Genomic DNA, 14,154 nt, shown 5'->3' on the forward strand with positions numbered 1-14,154 from the left:
CATTTTTTTGTTATTTATTTGTCCCCAATGTTCGGTAAACCTATGACAAAGTATTGTTTTGATAGCGTGTCTAGTAATTTGTTTTAACTAATTAGCAGTATGATTATGCAAGTTAATAAAAGAGAAAGATGATAAAGAGAAGGAATTGGACAGAGCTCGAGAAGGGTGAACATAGGAGGTGGCTTTAAAAGGTGGAGGAGCCAGCCTCGCAGCTGTGACGATTCAGATTAGAAGCGACGTGGAATAAGCAAATGAATGAAGTGAGACTACATCCAAATCTCGCTAGCCGTTGAAACACTGCAAACTCCCGTTTGAAATCCACAACTGGAGAACTTTTGCCGGCACATTTGCCTCACAGTCCTGAGGACCCGGGTTCAATCCCCGGCCCCGCCTGTGTGGAGTTTGCATGTTCTCCCCGTGCCTGCGTGGCTTTCCGGTTTCCCACCCACATCCCAAAAACATGCGTGGTAGTTTGATAGAAGACTTTAAATTGCCCGTAGGTGTGAATGTGAGTGCCAATGGTTGTTTGTTTCTATGTGCCCTGCGATTGGCTGGCGACCGGTTCAGGGCGTACCCCGCCTCCCGCCCGAAGATAGCTGGGATTGGCTCCAGCACGCCCGCGACCCCCGTAAGGAAAAGCGCTACAGAAAATGAATGGCTGGAGTACTTTTGCCCTCTCTGGTCGACTCCCACACACAAGCACAACGCTGCTATCTGAACAACCTTCACCCAATCTTCCTTCACTGCTCAATGAGACTCAGAAGTTATCTCCACCATGCGGGATCACTTCCTTGCGGCGTGCATGGTCGGGTGGCGGTGAGGAAGAGGAGGCGGCACGGGTGATAGGGGATAGGGTGCGGATAAACGCCGGACAAACTACGGGACGCCGTCGGCGCAGAGCGGTGGCCGGAAAGGCGAGAGACGGCGTGGACGGTCTGGGCTCGACTCACCGATTATTGGGGCCAGGCGGAAAATGTCCGACAAGCGACCGTTGACGGGCTCGTAGGGAGAATCCTCCAAAAAGTCGTTACCTGCCAGGAAGAACACAAAGTTATAGACAGACGCGAAGGAGAGGAAAGCCACCAGACACTTCATTAAATACAACTATTGACATGATCTAATGCAATTACTCTGCCTTCGCAAAGATAATAACGCTTATATTTTGGTTTCATTATGTCGCTACATGAGAGGGCACGAATATTAGAAACACCTTAAATCCTACTTTGTTGCTTGTAACATTTTTACCATAGTACAGTTAGACACCAATGGAAACTACAACAGCAATAATAAAACATGAATACAGTTATCCTAATCCCTAGCAATACTGTATTGAAACAGCTGGATCAAATATTGATATTTCAACTGTCTGATAGCTCACGTCTGGTTGATATTTGTCATATGCTCTAAATATTTGTTTGTTCATTTGAAAGCAAAAGCATTTCACTTCAATAAGTTTCCCTACGTGGATCTCATGACGTATCGCACGTGCTGTTCTCCCACGAGACGGACCGTCGCGCAATTGCCGGATCGTGATGCGATCAGAATTGTTTCCAAACTATCGCAATAATATCCGATCACAAGTTACTCAGCGATTCCCAGGCCTGGCACAACGATGTGTAGAAATGTCTGGCGTGCATATTGGCGTGTTGTTCACGACTGTTGTGCGTCTGACACGCTTATTTGGGTCAGTCGATATCCACGCTGGCCCGCGGCCTCACGCTTGATTAGGCAGGTTGGTCAGCGGCGTTGCGCGAGTGGAAGTCGCCTCGCGGGGACGGGGGATGGAGTTTACTGTCGGCCACCCCCCCCCCCCCCCCCACGCGTGCCGCCCTGCCCCCCCCGACACACACGCACGCACAGAATGACCCCGCCCCACTTATCATCCATCCTCCTCCTTGTTCCCTGTAGCGGTGGTGCAGCCTTTAAGCTGGAACTGGAAAAGCTCCATTATGCCCGCTGAAAGTGACTGCGGAGGTCAAAGTGCGTCATAGAAATAAGAAGGGTGAGAGGGTAAAGGGGAGAGTAGGGGGTTGATTTTTTTTGTGGGTAGAAAAGTGATTGGTAAGGGTAGGGGATAGGGGGGGGTTAGGAGGGTAGTTGAGGTAGGGGAGAGGGGGTATTGTAGGTAATTTTTATGGTGAGGGGGAATAAATTTATTTTAGGTTGGGAGATTTTGTTATATTTTTGGGGGGGAAGTAGGGGTGTGTTTTTGATTTGTAGTTTTTGTATTTTATTTTTTTTTTTTTTTGTGAGGGTGGGGATGGGAAGAGAAATGAGGTGGGGGATTTATTTTATGATTTAGTTGTGTTGTGATTGGGAGTATGTTATTTTTTATTTAAATGTGGATGTTGTTTGAATAGGAGAGAGGTTTGAGTTATATTTTGGAAATAATAATTGTAAGGCTAGAGAAGGGGTGTAAAAAATAATGAAAAGTGGGAAGGTGAGGACTGAAATATGTGTTATGGAAAAATGTGGAATAGAATTTAAATATAAGATTTGATATAGTAAGGTTTTGTGTGGGTTTTAGTATTTTAGGTGTGTGTGTGGGGTGGTGGGGGTGTTTTTGAGAGAGAGGTATTTGGGTAAGGATTAGAATTAAATATTGATTTCATATAGAGTTTTTCTTGATATGCGAAGATGCAAACAAACTATATTTACAACAAAGTAGTGACAACATTTTAATAATTCAGTTTTAGAAGCTAAAATGGTTTGCTCCACTTTCCGCTCCTTGCCAAGGCCCGACCATCAATGAACTGCTTTCAAAATGATCAGCCTTCTACGGATTGCCTTTGCTTTGGTTCTGAATGTCGAGAGCTGCTCAATATAGAATACAGTATACAGTGTTCCCTATTTTAAACATTCTGGTACCCACATACAGATACACGAAGATTCCTAGGGGGGGCAAATCCTACGTCGCGGTTTTTCATCTTTCGCGGGGGGATTCTGGTCCCCATTAACCGCGAAAAACGAGGGAACACTACAGTGTATGAATTCTGGTGGGATTTATGGATCCTGGAATCCTGGAAAATCCTAAACTCTTTGCTTTATCACATTTAATCAAAAGCTTTGACATAGGTTCTTAAAAACTAAACTTGATGAAGTGGTTTTAGTGTGTTTAATCAATTAAAGGAGAGGAATGTCAAAGTGGCCGTCACGTCCTATGAATTTTCTGTATACGGCCCTCGCAGGAAAAAGTTTGGACGACCCCGGGCTAACGGATCGCATCAATAGTCGCAGTGTTATAACCCTTTAAGCAACGGATATTTGAGCACAAACGGTGTTCCAATGTAGACAGACAACAACACGAGACTCATCCTCTGTGAAGAACGGCAAATATTACAGCAGCGTACTGAGTCACAGTAGTTCTGAAACTATTCTTTCTTTGTGTCTGCATGACTGTATCATACTGCCCCTGGTGGCCAAGGCGGGCACACCCGAAGGAGCAGCACAATGAATTGGATTGAAGCATTCAATCATGATGCACGAACCTGCAAATATGTGAATACACACAAAAAAATCTGCAAATATGTGAATACACAAACTGTCGAACCGCTGTAGAGTAAAAAATCTAAAACTATTACAGCCCTGGTTCAAAGAGGGGCAACATTTCAAAAAAGTAAAAAAAAAAAAATGTATCGTAGTAGCAGTAGTTCTAGTAGTCATTAAGGCTGTGCCAATAAACAGCTTTGTTTATTGTTATTAGACCAAGAATCATGTTTGCATACATGTTTTGACATTCACTTCTTTTTTTTACCAAAAGTACAAACTTATTTTACCATTATCTGTAAACATAAAACGCTTATCTCTATTATTTCTGTGCAAGATCAAGTAAGATAACGGTTGGGAAAAAAAAAACATCTAAAGTATCAGGAAAAACAAAGCAAATCCCAGAAGAGGAAAAAAAATACATGATGTCACCCAGCTCTATGATGTGTCTGATATATTACGCGTACATGCTGACATTCTGTCTCATTTAGCCAGACACCAGGGAGGGTACAGTGGCCCAAAGGGACAAAAGAGGTGGTGTTTTTGTTCTAAAAAGCTGCGATGAGTCAGTAAGATGAGTAAGATGTGTCATATTGACACAGTCAGCAGAGTTGAGTGCGTAACAATGTGTCATGTTGACTTGCGGATGCAGACGCCAGCTCACATTTGAATTTTAAAAAGGACAGATGGACCAGGTCATTCATTGATGAGGTATTGTTTTGTATTTGTATGTATAACGGGAATGAATTGAATTAGAACTAAGACAAATATTTAACAATGAATAAATAGGTGTGAACTCATTCACTCCCGTGGACGTATATATTCGTCAAGTGGAATTCAACCATTTCATAAATTCGTCAAGTACGTTTTTCAACAGGTAGACTGAAATTCAAGTTTGTGAACCGCTGTAATAATGCGGTGACGCCATTGCATCACTTTGGAGTTTAGATCGACACAGCTTTTGAGTTGAAGATAAAGATTAGGTGGTAAACCTGGGCTTCTCGCGGCGATTATGAGGGAGAGAAATGCCGACACGTTGGAAATTGGACACGTTTAGTTTAGGCACATCTCCATTGAACAAAGTATATTTAGGGTAGTGGAGAGTATGTGTTGCAGCAGGTCATAGAAAGTGTGTGTCGCAATGGTGAGAAAAGATGACACAGGTCATGGAGTCAACGGAGAACGTCATGTAAAAAAGCCACAGACATTCAACTCGAACCATACACTGAGTCAGCGTTGCTCATGGTGCGTTTTATTTGGTCAAATATTTGTTTTTTGCCAACAAAATAGCAACGTGACTAGTGGCCACCATCTTTGTAGAATTTTCTGAAAACACATGGCATGAGCATTTCAAATGGTGCTAGAATCAAATAGTGAACTGATACTGTTCTACTCCAACTTGAACCCGTTTTTTTGACCAGGCGATATCACACAAAAAGCCTTTTTTTTCCCAGACACACACACACACAAACACATTTCCCCACAACCCTTTATCCGATTTTCAAACTTTGCGGTGCATTGCGCTCAGGTTGAAGTGGCCATGCCAACCTGACTCAGCATTTTGACATTTCTGGTCAATCTTGTCAAAAGCTCTTTCTCACTCGTTACAGTTTGAGGTGTCCACCAAATATTAGCATCAAAGTTACTGTTGTGCTTGACGCTTATTTTCACAGAAAGCTCATTTTGGACACTTTTTGGTCGGAAATCGGTGTTTTTGGTGAAACAACTCATAATGACGAGTCAGGAAGATGTGTGACATCGGCCTGGACAGCAGAGTTGAGCGAGTGAGTGACTACTAGTCGATGTCGACGTCAACCCAAAACTCCAGACTGACAGACTGACAGACAGCCAGACGGCCGAACACACCTTGTAAGGTCTGGTAGATGCCCCAGTAGATGCGCAGGCAATTCTTCTCCTTCTTCATGCCCCTCTTGCAGCGGCAGTTGTACAGCGGGCTCCGCTTGAGCGCGTCCACGGCGTTGCGGCACTCGTCCTGAGCCTCGAGCCGCGCCACGGCGCTGAAGTTGCCCTGCTTGCCCGCGCCCGCGCCGCACTGTCGCATGGTGCGGTACTTGCTGCTGCACGCCGCCTCCTTCAGGCACTGCTCGCTGGCCCGCACGCAGTCCATGCGCGACGCCCGTCCACCCTCCTCGGCCCCGTGCAACACATCTGGAGAAGGCAAAGGGGAAAATTATTAGGTACACCTGGAAAAGTTCGGAGGTTTTTTTTTGTTGACAGATGATATTTGGTTAGCTACTAATAAAAAAAAAAAAAACTATGTAATTGACACCTGCACAGGAAGATTTGTAATTGCTTATCGATGCCAGAAGACGGTGGAGAGGCTTTTTTCAGTTAGACAACGCAATGGCCTGACAAAAAGAAGTCGGCAACAAAGACGCTCGACACCAAGTTGCCACCAGATGGCGGCAGAGCAATATTTTGATCTGAGGCATGGCTTTGGCCTAAACACAGAACAGCAAATAGGTGAGTTTTTTCCAGCAAATCACGGAGGATATGTTCCAACAAAGAAATCAGCAAATCGGTAAATTTGCGAATGGGTTCACTCTTTTTTGTTATGTTACCTCTTTTATTTACATGAAAGGCTCAACATATTAGAAAAACTACAAAGCAATTATATATTCCACGGTATTGATATTTGTTCTTGTTTCTTTGGGACAAAATGTCAAATAAAGTATCATTAATGATACAAGTGGATCAAATAACAATGCACCTACAACACATATCGATATTATCATTGTCCAATATCATGCTTATAACTTATTTGCCCCAGTCAATTAAAAATAAAACTGTTGGGACAAAATATCGATATGAATATTGCTATCGTATCCTTGTCTTGGATTTGGTTACCTTAATAGGCTGTATGAAAGGCTCAAAATATTCGAAACACCTCACAGTATGGTACAACAAATATTTTTTGGACTGGGACAAAATATCAAAGTGTCATTATCACTTATGAGACACTATAGATACAGCAGGAAAAAATATCAATGTTTAGTCTACCTGATATCACACCAGATATCAAACGTATCACAATTTTAAAAATCTTTGGGACAAAATGTCGATATCGTGATATAGCATATTGAAGTGTTGTCTCTGACAAAACATTACTGATCCGTGTTTGTTTTGTTCAGTTTCTGATCAAGTGTTTTGATTACCCTATTTCTCCAAAATACTAGAAATACAAAACAATATATCACGGTGGCGATGTTTTGCCATCTTTGGGACAGCATATTGATTTCGTCACATATCAATCATTTGAACAATATATATTTTTGAAATATCGATATCATCGCGTGTTGTTATCTATAATTGTGCAATACTTTTTTTTTTTTAATGTTTCAGATATTTTCATTGCATTATTTAGCTAAAGGAAATGCTCAGAATGTTAGAAACACTTTCTTCATATTGGAATCATTTCCCATCACATTTTGATCGGGACCAAATATCGATATCGTCATGTATCGTTTTTGCATCAAGTCTCATACAAGTGTTTCTGCTATGTCGGTTATCTAATTTAGCTCGATGAAAGGGTCAAAAGATTAGAAACACTTCTGAGTACGATCGTAGCGGCATCACGATACAGTTATTGGGGGGATCAATCCATCATTAAAATTGCAGTCAAAATGCTTCAACCCTCAGTGTAAATTAAATACATTTACAAAATGTACAACCTTTACTATCCAGTACAAGTGAATTTTGCACTATCATAAGTATGAATTCCAAGTTCTATGGAGAAAAGTTGATGATCCTGACAAAGCGAACAAGCTCTCTGCGTAGCTGACTTTCGAATGGACCCTGAAGCAGGCAGGCTTGGCCCTCAGAGAAATGCCAAAACAAAAACAAAAACAAAAACAACCAACAGGCGAGCATTATACCTAAAAGAGGCAGAAGAAGATAGAGTCCAGCGAGCATCATCCTCTCCTGACGCGCGTCGAACAGCCTCGCTGGGTGAAAATGCGCAAAGTTGGGCTCACTTTAAATCCACGGGAAGCAATCCCATCGCCGCGCATTTAAAACCCCCCAAATGTTGCAAAACAAGCCGTGAGAGTCCTTGCGCTCGTCCGGCGGGCTGCTCGCGTCGCGTGTGTGCGAGTGGCGCGTGAGCGAGCAGCAAGAAGAAGAGCGCGCCAGCTTCCCCCACCCGGTGCGCCACCAACAATGCTCGCTCGCACACTTGCGCGCAATCGAGACCGACAGCAGCCGCAAATTGCAGAGTCGTCTTTCAGGAGCACCGCGAAACCAGCGCGCGCCGCGCCTAATCCAAATCATATTCTTTCTTTTCTTTTCTCCCCCTCCGAACCCCCCAAACTATCATTGCTGCTCTCAAAAGGACAATTTGGAGCGTTTTCGAAGTGTTTCATTAAGTTCTCTCGCATCCGCCAATCTCATTTGCACGCCTATTACAATAAAACACGCACCAGAGTTGCATTTATAGCAAGCATTTTAATTGTGGAGTGGTATTTTGGGTTGTAATTGGACATCATTGGACAGCCGCATGTTTATCACATGGCCAATCATGACAGAAATGCATCCCCTGTTAGCGTCACATCGTTCACATGGTACAGCATGTAGTGTTCATAACGAGGTCAATATGTGTATATATATATAAAGAATATAAGGGAGTGTAATAAACTCGCGTCCAGATCAGAGCGACACACAGCGGACACTGGTGCCACCTGGCGATGATTTGAAGTAAAGCACCACGATGCAGGTCATTCAAAACAACAATAAACAACAATACAGCAAAAGTAAAATACAAACCCATCTCATTTGAATTTGTCATTAAAATAATCATTTCCACACATCTCATTTGAAGGGGAGCTGGAGTCGAACCCAGCGGACTTTGGGCGGGAGAATTATAATTAATTAACCAATGATTACACATTAAAAAAAAAAAAAAAAAAAACATGCTGAATGTATATGTAAAACGTGTACCAATATTTTTATGTTATTATTCATACTAAATGAATCAGCCACTTATTTAATTACAAATTAATAATAATAAAACAAAATAAAGAAAACTGCTAAATTAGTGCAACCAATATGGACTTTTGAATGTAAATTGTTTTCGGGCCATACATTGCCGATTCCACTACATTTTTCAATCCAATGGAAGCAAATCCAAGAGATGCATTTAAAAATCATAAGAAATGCAAAAAAATATATATCGTATAACTAACTTAGAAATACCGATAAACGAATGATTATCTTTGTCCGTGTGACGGACTGGAGCATTATTTGGCAAACGATCTATAAAATGGCAGAAAAAGAAAACAAACTCCAGTAACGTGGTTAACTTCAAAATGGATTTTTAAAAAAAAAAAGAGACTTAACAAGTAAATGACTGTGAGAAATGAGACATAAAAATCACCTACCTTGCGTTTTGGAGACGTTTTAGCAATGACCGGAGGGACTTGGAAAGCTTGAAGCTTCTTTCACAAGTGAGTCTCAAACAACAAGGTTCACCGGGCAATCAATGGGACATTTTGGCTGAACTTGCCTCACCGTCACAGCCATTAAATGACTCGTGTTGACTCGCTGACACTTCACCGACTAAGTACGCGACGTTTTGGATACAGTTTGTTCGTTTTTTTTCCTTTAGTTTATTGTGAATGCATAATTGTCTACTTGTGCTCCGCCTGCTAGCAATTAGCCAACTACAGCTAGCTAACGCATTTCGGTGAAACGTAGCTTCGCTCGGTGATTAAATTGACACAAAGGTACAAACGTTAGGTAACATACGCTGGTAATAAATGTTCGATATAAAACACCGAAGGTTCACATTTGAGCTACAAGGCAAGTCGGTGTGAGGCTGTCCAGCTTGTGACGAAGGAACAGGTGCTTCACGGCTAGCTGTGTAAACTGGAACGTTTCAAAGATTCATTGATGGACATGAGACCAGCATTATCTTTTAAAGTCAACTCCCTTATTTTGGGATAAATATTGAGACACTTGTGAATTTTACAACTGGTGCCCAATTTGTTTTTAAATCCCAGGTTGAACCTTTGATAAACTCCTTAATCGTTATCCTATTTTCAAAAGGTTGGTATCACGGGAAAGCTTTTAAACAGAAAAATACAACATGATAAAGATGTTAATTATTTTTCATTAGTTCTAAAGTGAAATAATGAAAAACAGCTCATTCACTGCCTTTGACGGCTGCTGAATTCAAATATCAATGTTAACATGGAGGACTGGCAGTGAATGAGTTTTAAGAGTCAAGAAAGGACAACAACTGCATATGTAGTTAAAAATACATCGTAACGAATAAATATAGCACAGTAAAGAGGAATTTGTCTTCATAAAACATTGCAAGTGACAGAAAATTTGACACGTACCACCGGTCGAAGTAACATCACAAGTTGCGGGTTCGAAAAAACTTTGAATTGATCAATTTTTATCATATTTGGCAGAATTACACAAAACTATATAATTCATATTGAAATGGGGATTTGAAAGAATATTTTCCATGCCTTTGATGTTTTTGAGGGTCGTTTGTCAATTTCAGGAAATGTTATCTGAGATTTGTGCGTGTAGGGGCTAATTGGTGGATACAAAAATGTCGAAATTGTGGCTAAACTAGCAATTGTGTTCTATGTCGTCATTAGTGATGTAGAGTGGTAAGGAAAATAACGTGAACGCATTGAAATACAGCGGACCGATGACTATTCACGTGGCGGCATCGAGCGTGTAGCTTGTTGTGAGACCTACAGTTAGCTACAATCGTTCGTTAAAACTGCTTTTTTTTTTCTCGTTTGTTCAGCTCTCCTCACATCCACGATGAGTTTGGACAAACTCTTTCACCAAATCCTCCGGGCAGAACAACACTTCAGTGAGCAGACTCAGAAGTTGAAAGAAGGTCAGTCATGTACTTTGCTAGTTTGGGGCTAAATTATTTCAAATTGAATCTCTCAGATCCTAAACGCTAGCCTGGTTAGCATAGCGGGTTTACAGTCTGATGGTCAGAAGTCTTTTTTTTAATTTTTTATTGTGTTTTAAAATCTCTGAAGGTACGCTTAGGCTTCAACTGTATGGTGTATCATGACATTTGTAATGCCTTTTAATATTGTATAGTTTTCATGTCTGTCACAGTGAAAGCAGCCATCATCAGAAGCAACTCTCAGTTGAAAGCTACCACAGAAACGTACCAGAAGACCACTGAAGAACTTGAAGTGAAGGTAAGCAATACATAATAAAAGAAATGTATTGAACTCTAATTTAAAAATGTGGACTTTTTATCCTCAATTTTCTTGCTGAATTTCCACCTAGCTGCTGTAACTAAAGGCCAATTGTTTCCAAGTCCTTTCAAATGTGCACGCAACTCAAGACCTGCTGCAAAATGCAACAATTAGCGAATTGTAGATGCCCCCTCATGTTTTTCATAATTGCCCATGGTAACGGTTGAAATCCTAAATATATACCCCAAACTTGAATCCCACCTTGTGATCACGTTAATATAATTTCAAAATCATTACTGAGCATTGGCCCCCAAAAATAAATGGCTTACAGATGACGTGATTTTAAAAACAAAACATGTCAAAGTCACAAAAACTACTTTCCTATTAGCCTTTTATTACACATTTGACTCAGTCAGTGAATAGTTGTTAGGTAGGTGCATTAAAAAAAACAACAAAAAAAACACACACACCCACAAAGAGTTCATTGTACTTTATTTCCCAAATGGTATGTTTGTTCGGCTTGATAATGTTGCATTTTAGGAAACATGATAAGGAGCGTAACATAAAACAGTAATATGTGTTTCTCCTTTGAAGAGGCATTGAGGACGAGTGGCAAGTGACGCATCAGCAGAAGTCGAGCGTATTGGCACATTGAAGATCTGATCCACTTTATGATTTAAAACGCTTTACCTCTCCCATTTGTTAGATGAGCGTAGCGGTGTATCGATGGCGAGTGCCGGTGTCAGATCAGTGCCAAATTTCCACCGGATAACATTACCCAACGCTGGTACCGCGCGCATGAGATGCCGTGTCCGAGACAAGCTCGCTTGAGCAACTGATCCTGTGCTGCAGCGTCAGATCAGCAAATCTTCCAGTGAAATGCGTGTGAGCTTCATCTGTATTGTGTGTCTGTGTGTGCGTGGGAGCCATCGCCGCAACCTCTTCTGACCCGTCCCGAATGAAAACAGAAATGTTTACATGCCGCTGCCGTGTTTACATCCCGCTTGGTGTATGGCAGCGGCGTGTAAAGGAGGTGTCTTGGCGCAATGACGCTGCTTAGATTCGGGCTTCTCAAAGTGTTTGGGTCCAGGGATACATTTTTACAGTTACCTGCTTACAATTCTAATTAAGCCTATTAAATGTAACCCTCAATGCCATTAGATATAAAAAACAATGAATTTCTGGATAAAGTCATAATCTTGTTAAATGTATGTAATATCACATTGAAGTCATATTTTGATTTCAAATATATGACTATATTTGTAAAATGCCTTTTTTGTGGAAAAGATGCTGTTATTCTCTAAAAATTGGAACTATATTCTTGAAAGATATGCCCTTTGTTCTTGAAAAAAAATAGGACAATATTCTAAAAAAAAAAGGACATTATTCCTGTAACAATATACCTATGGATTGAAAAAATTACTATTCATGGAGGGATGTCAGATTCATGATGATATTTCACAATCATATCAGAGCTTTTAATAAGCCCAAAGCTAAGGTAGGGAGGAGTCAATGACTTATATTTGTTTTATTGGCACGACCATCCCGACATTTTTAGCCTAACATGATAATTGCCCGAGTCATTTTTTATGTACTGTCACAGTGTCGATAAAAAATGTAAATACCAATGTGCTCGCTAAAAAATCTTTTTTCCCCCTTAATATCTGTAGATCGTCAGTCATCCCAAAGGTTGAATCGAGTCAACTGGACTCTTCTTGTTTGTTCAATTTGTTGAGTTTTGTCTTGTTTTGCGAAAACGTTCAAAAATCACTCTGGAAGTTACGCTTATAGGTTAACAATATGTAGGTATGATATATATTTTTTGCAGACCCCCAGGGGTCCGCAAAGCCAAGTTTGAGAACCACTGTGGCGCCCTCCTGCATGACCATATAAGCAGCGATAAACTTGCTCCCTCCTCACAGAGGCGGACAGTTGACCTGCGAAAAGTTTGAAGAACCTCTTAAAGAAAACAACACTTGTACTATTGGATTGCTTTTGTGGACGGCAGCGTAATCACACAGTGCGAGGGGATAAACACCATCACGTTGAGTTACGATCGTACCGATACATTGGCAGCTAGTTGTTTTCACAGCGACGGGATGCAATGCATATGAACTTGCGTGCCCTGTAAAAGTTACGGTTCATCACTTTGGTAGTCTTTCTCAACTATTCTGCACATTTGTAGTGATGATTTCATCAAAGAGATATCTTTATTGACTTGGATTTCGATGGCTAATGTCAATAATGAATTGCATGGTCTGTTAGCAGGCCGTGAAACAGTTCTCTTATTGAAAAATGTTGAGATGTGAAATTAACTTTCATTTATTGTACACGAATAGTAATTTGGAGTGCCTGCCCACCCATCAAGTGTGAAATTAAACAACCAAGTAAATCTCTTATGACCTTTTTCTGAAAAAATGTGTCTGTAAGCAAGCACTTCTCAAGAACAGAGAACTTCACAACAGGTTTTTGTTCCATCAAGTGATCAATACATTTTCTTGTTCAATTCGAATTAGTATTCAAACATTCCTCCTTGCAGAGAGGCCAAGTGTTCTGATTTCACCGTATTACAGTTGACATATGTACCAATTTTATGGATCAGTTGAAAATGTTCCAGATAGGAAATTTTGCGGGCTACGTTCACTTGAGCCGAGAGCTGTACGATATAAGGCTATATACAGTGTATAATATAGTGCGATATAAAAAAAATGTCTGCAGTTGGATATAACTCTCTGTTGTTTGTAGTGTTATTTTGATGTGTGGGGTATTGTGTCATCACTAATGTAGAGCGTCTGAGACGGTAACACAACAACTATTGCCTTTGTATTACGTCATCATTGTGCCTCGCGCTCCAGGCGTGATCAATCAACCCACGCTCAATCCAAGAGTTACATTTGCGCAACCGTTGGATTGAGCGTAAATCGATTAGTCATGCCTGACGACCGGGCGCAGGGATGACGCGTTAAAGAAGCACGACTGTTGTAGTTCGGAGTACCGAGTCATCAAGCAGGAATAGAGCGTCGCTGGCTGTCATCAGCGAGTTGCTACAGAAACACTGGAAGAGTCACAGAAAGGTATACAATTAGCCGTCCTTGGAAATTTTCATGAATCAAACATCTCTTGTGTGTTTCGCTGTTCAGTTCCTTGTTAGGGAAAAGCAAAATGTGCAAAAAAATACTGAAACTTTGAACAGTTGAACAATTAAGTTCAGCTGTTGAGGTTATGGTGCATTTCACGTATGTTAATCCCTAAAATTTCACCCGAAAGCCCCAACGTTTTTGTGAGGAGTGTACCTTACTCTTTGTGCATCTGCTTTGGATTTTACCTTCTCACGTTGTTTGCGCTTCAGGACCAGCAGTTGTCTGTGATGAGGCTGCAGTGGGACTTGATGAAGAAATGTAATGAGCAGATATCCCAGAAAAGCGAGGAGCTCCTCGCCGAGAACGCTCACCTCCAGGAACGTCTGGTA

The 14,154-nt window shown here is 41.2% G+C and overlaps 2 protein-coding genes across 7 annotated transcripts in view; one reads left to right on the forward strand and one right to left on the reverse strand.

The window, feature by feature from the left end:
• The window catches only part of gfra1a (gdnf family receptor alpha 1a), a 65,701-nt gene extending 57,906 nt beyond the window's left edge, over positions 1–7,795 (reverse strand). Inside the window, 3 exon segments of the mRNA XM_061789861.1 lie at positions 951–1,031; positions 5,353–5,655; positions 7,383–7,795. Of these exon segments, the coding sequence (XP_061645845.1) occupies positions 951–1,031; positions 5,353–5,655; positions 7,383–7,422 (424 nt within the window). The 5' untranslated portion in view covers positions 7,423–7,795.
• Positions 7,796–8,660: 865 nt separating this feature from the next.
• ccdc172 (coiled-coil domain containing 172) overlaps positions 8,661–14,154 on the forward strand; it is a 90,725-nt gene continuing 85,231 nt past the window's right edge. For 3 of the 6 annotated variants that reach the window (XM_061789862.1, XM_061789866.1, XM_061789867.1), the window contains exons 1-4: positions 8,889–9,064; positions 10,271–10,366; positions 10,600–10,685; positions 14,035–14,151. In XM_061789862.1, the coding sequence (XP_061645846.1) occupies positions 9,028–9,064; positions 10,271–10,366; positions 10,600–10,685; positions 14,035–14,151 (336 nt within the window). In that variant the 5' untranslated portion in view covers positions 8,889–9,027. The other 3 variants (XM_061789863.1, XM_061789864.1, XM_061789865.1) reach the window with 3 other exon arrangements.

Source organism: Phyllopteryx taeniolatus, chromosome 11, assembly GCF_024500385.1.
Source record: "Phyllopteryx taeniolatus isolate TA_2022b chromosome 11, UOR_Ptae_1.2, whole genome shotgun sequence".
Classification (NCBI taxonomy): Eukaryota; Metazoa; Chordata; class Actinopteri; order Syngnathiformes; family Syngnathidae; genus Phyllopteryx; species Phyllopteryx taeniolatus.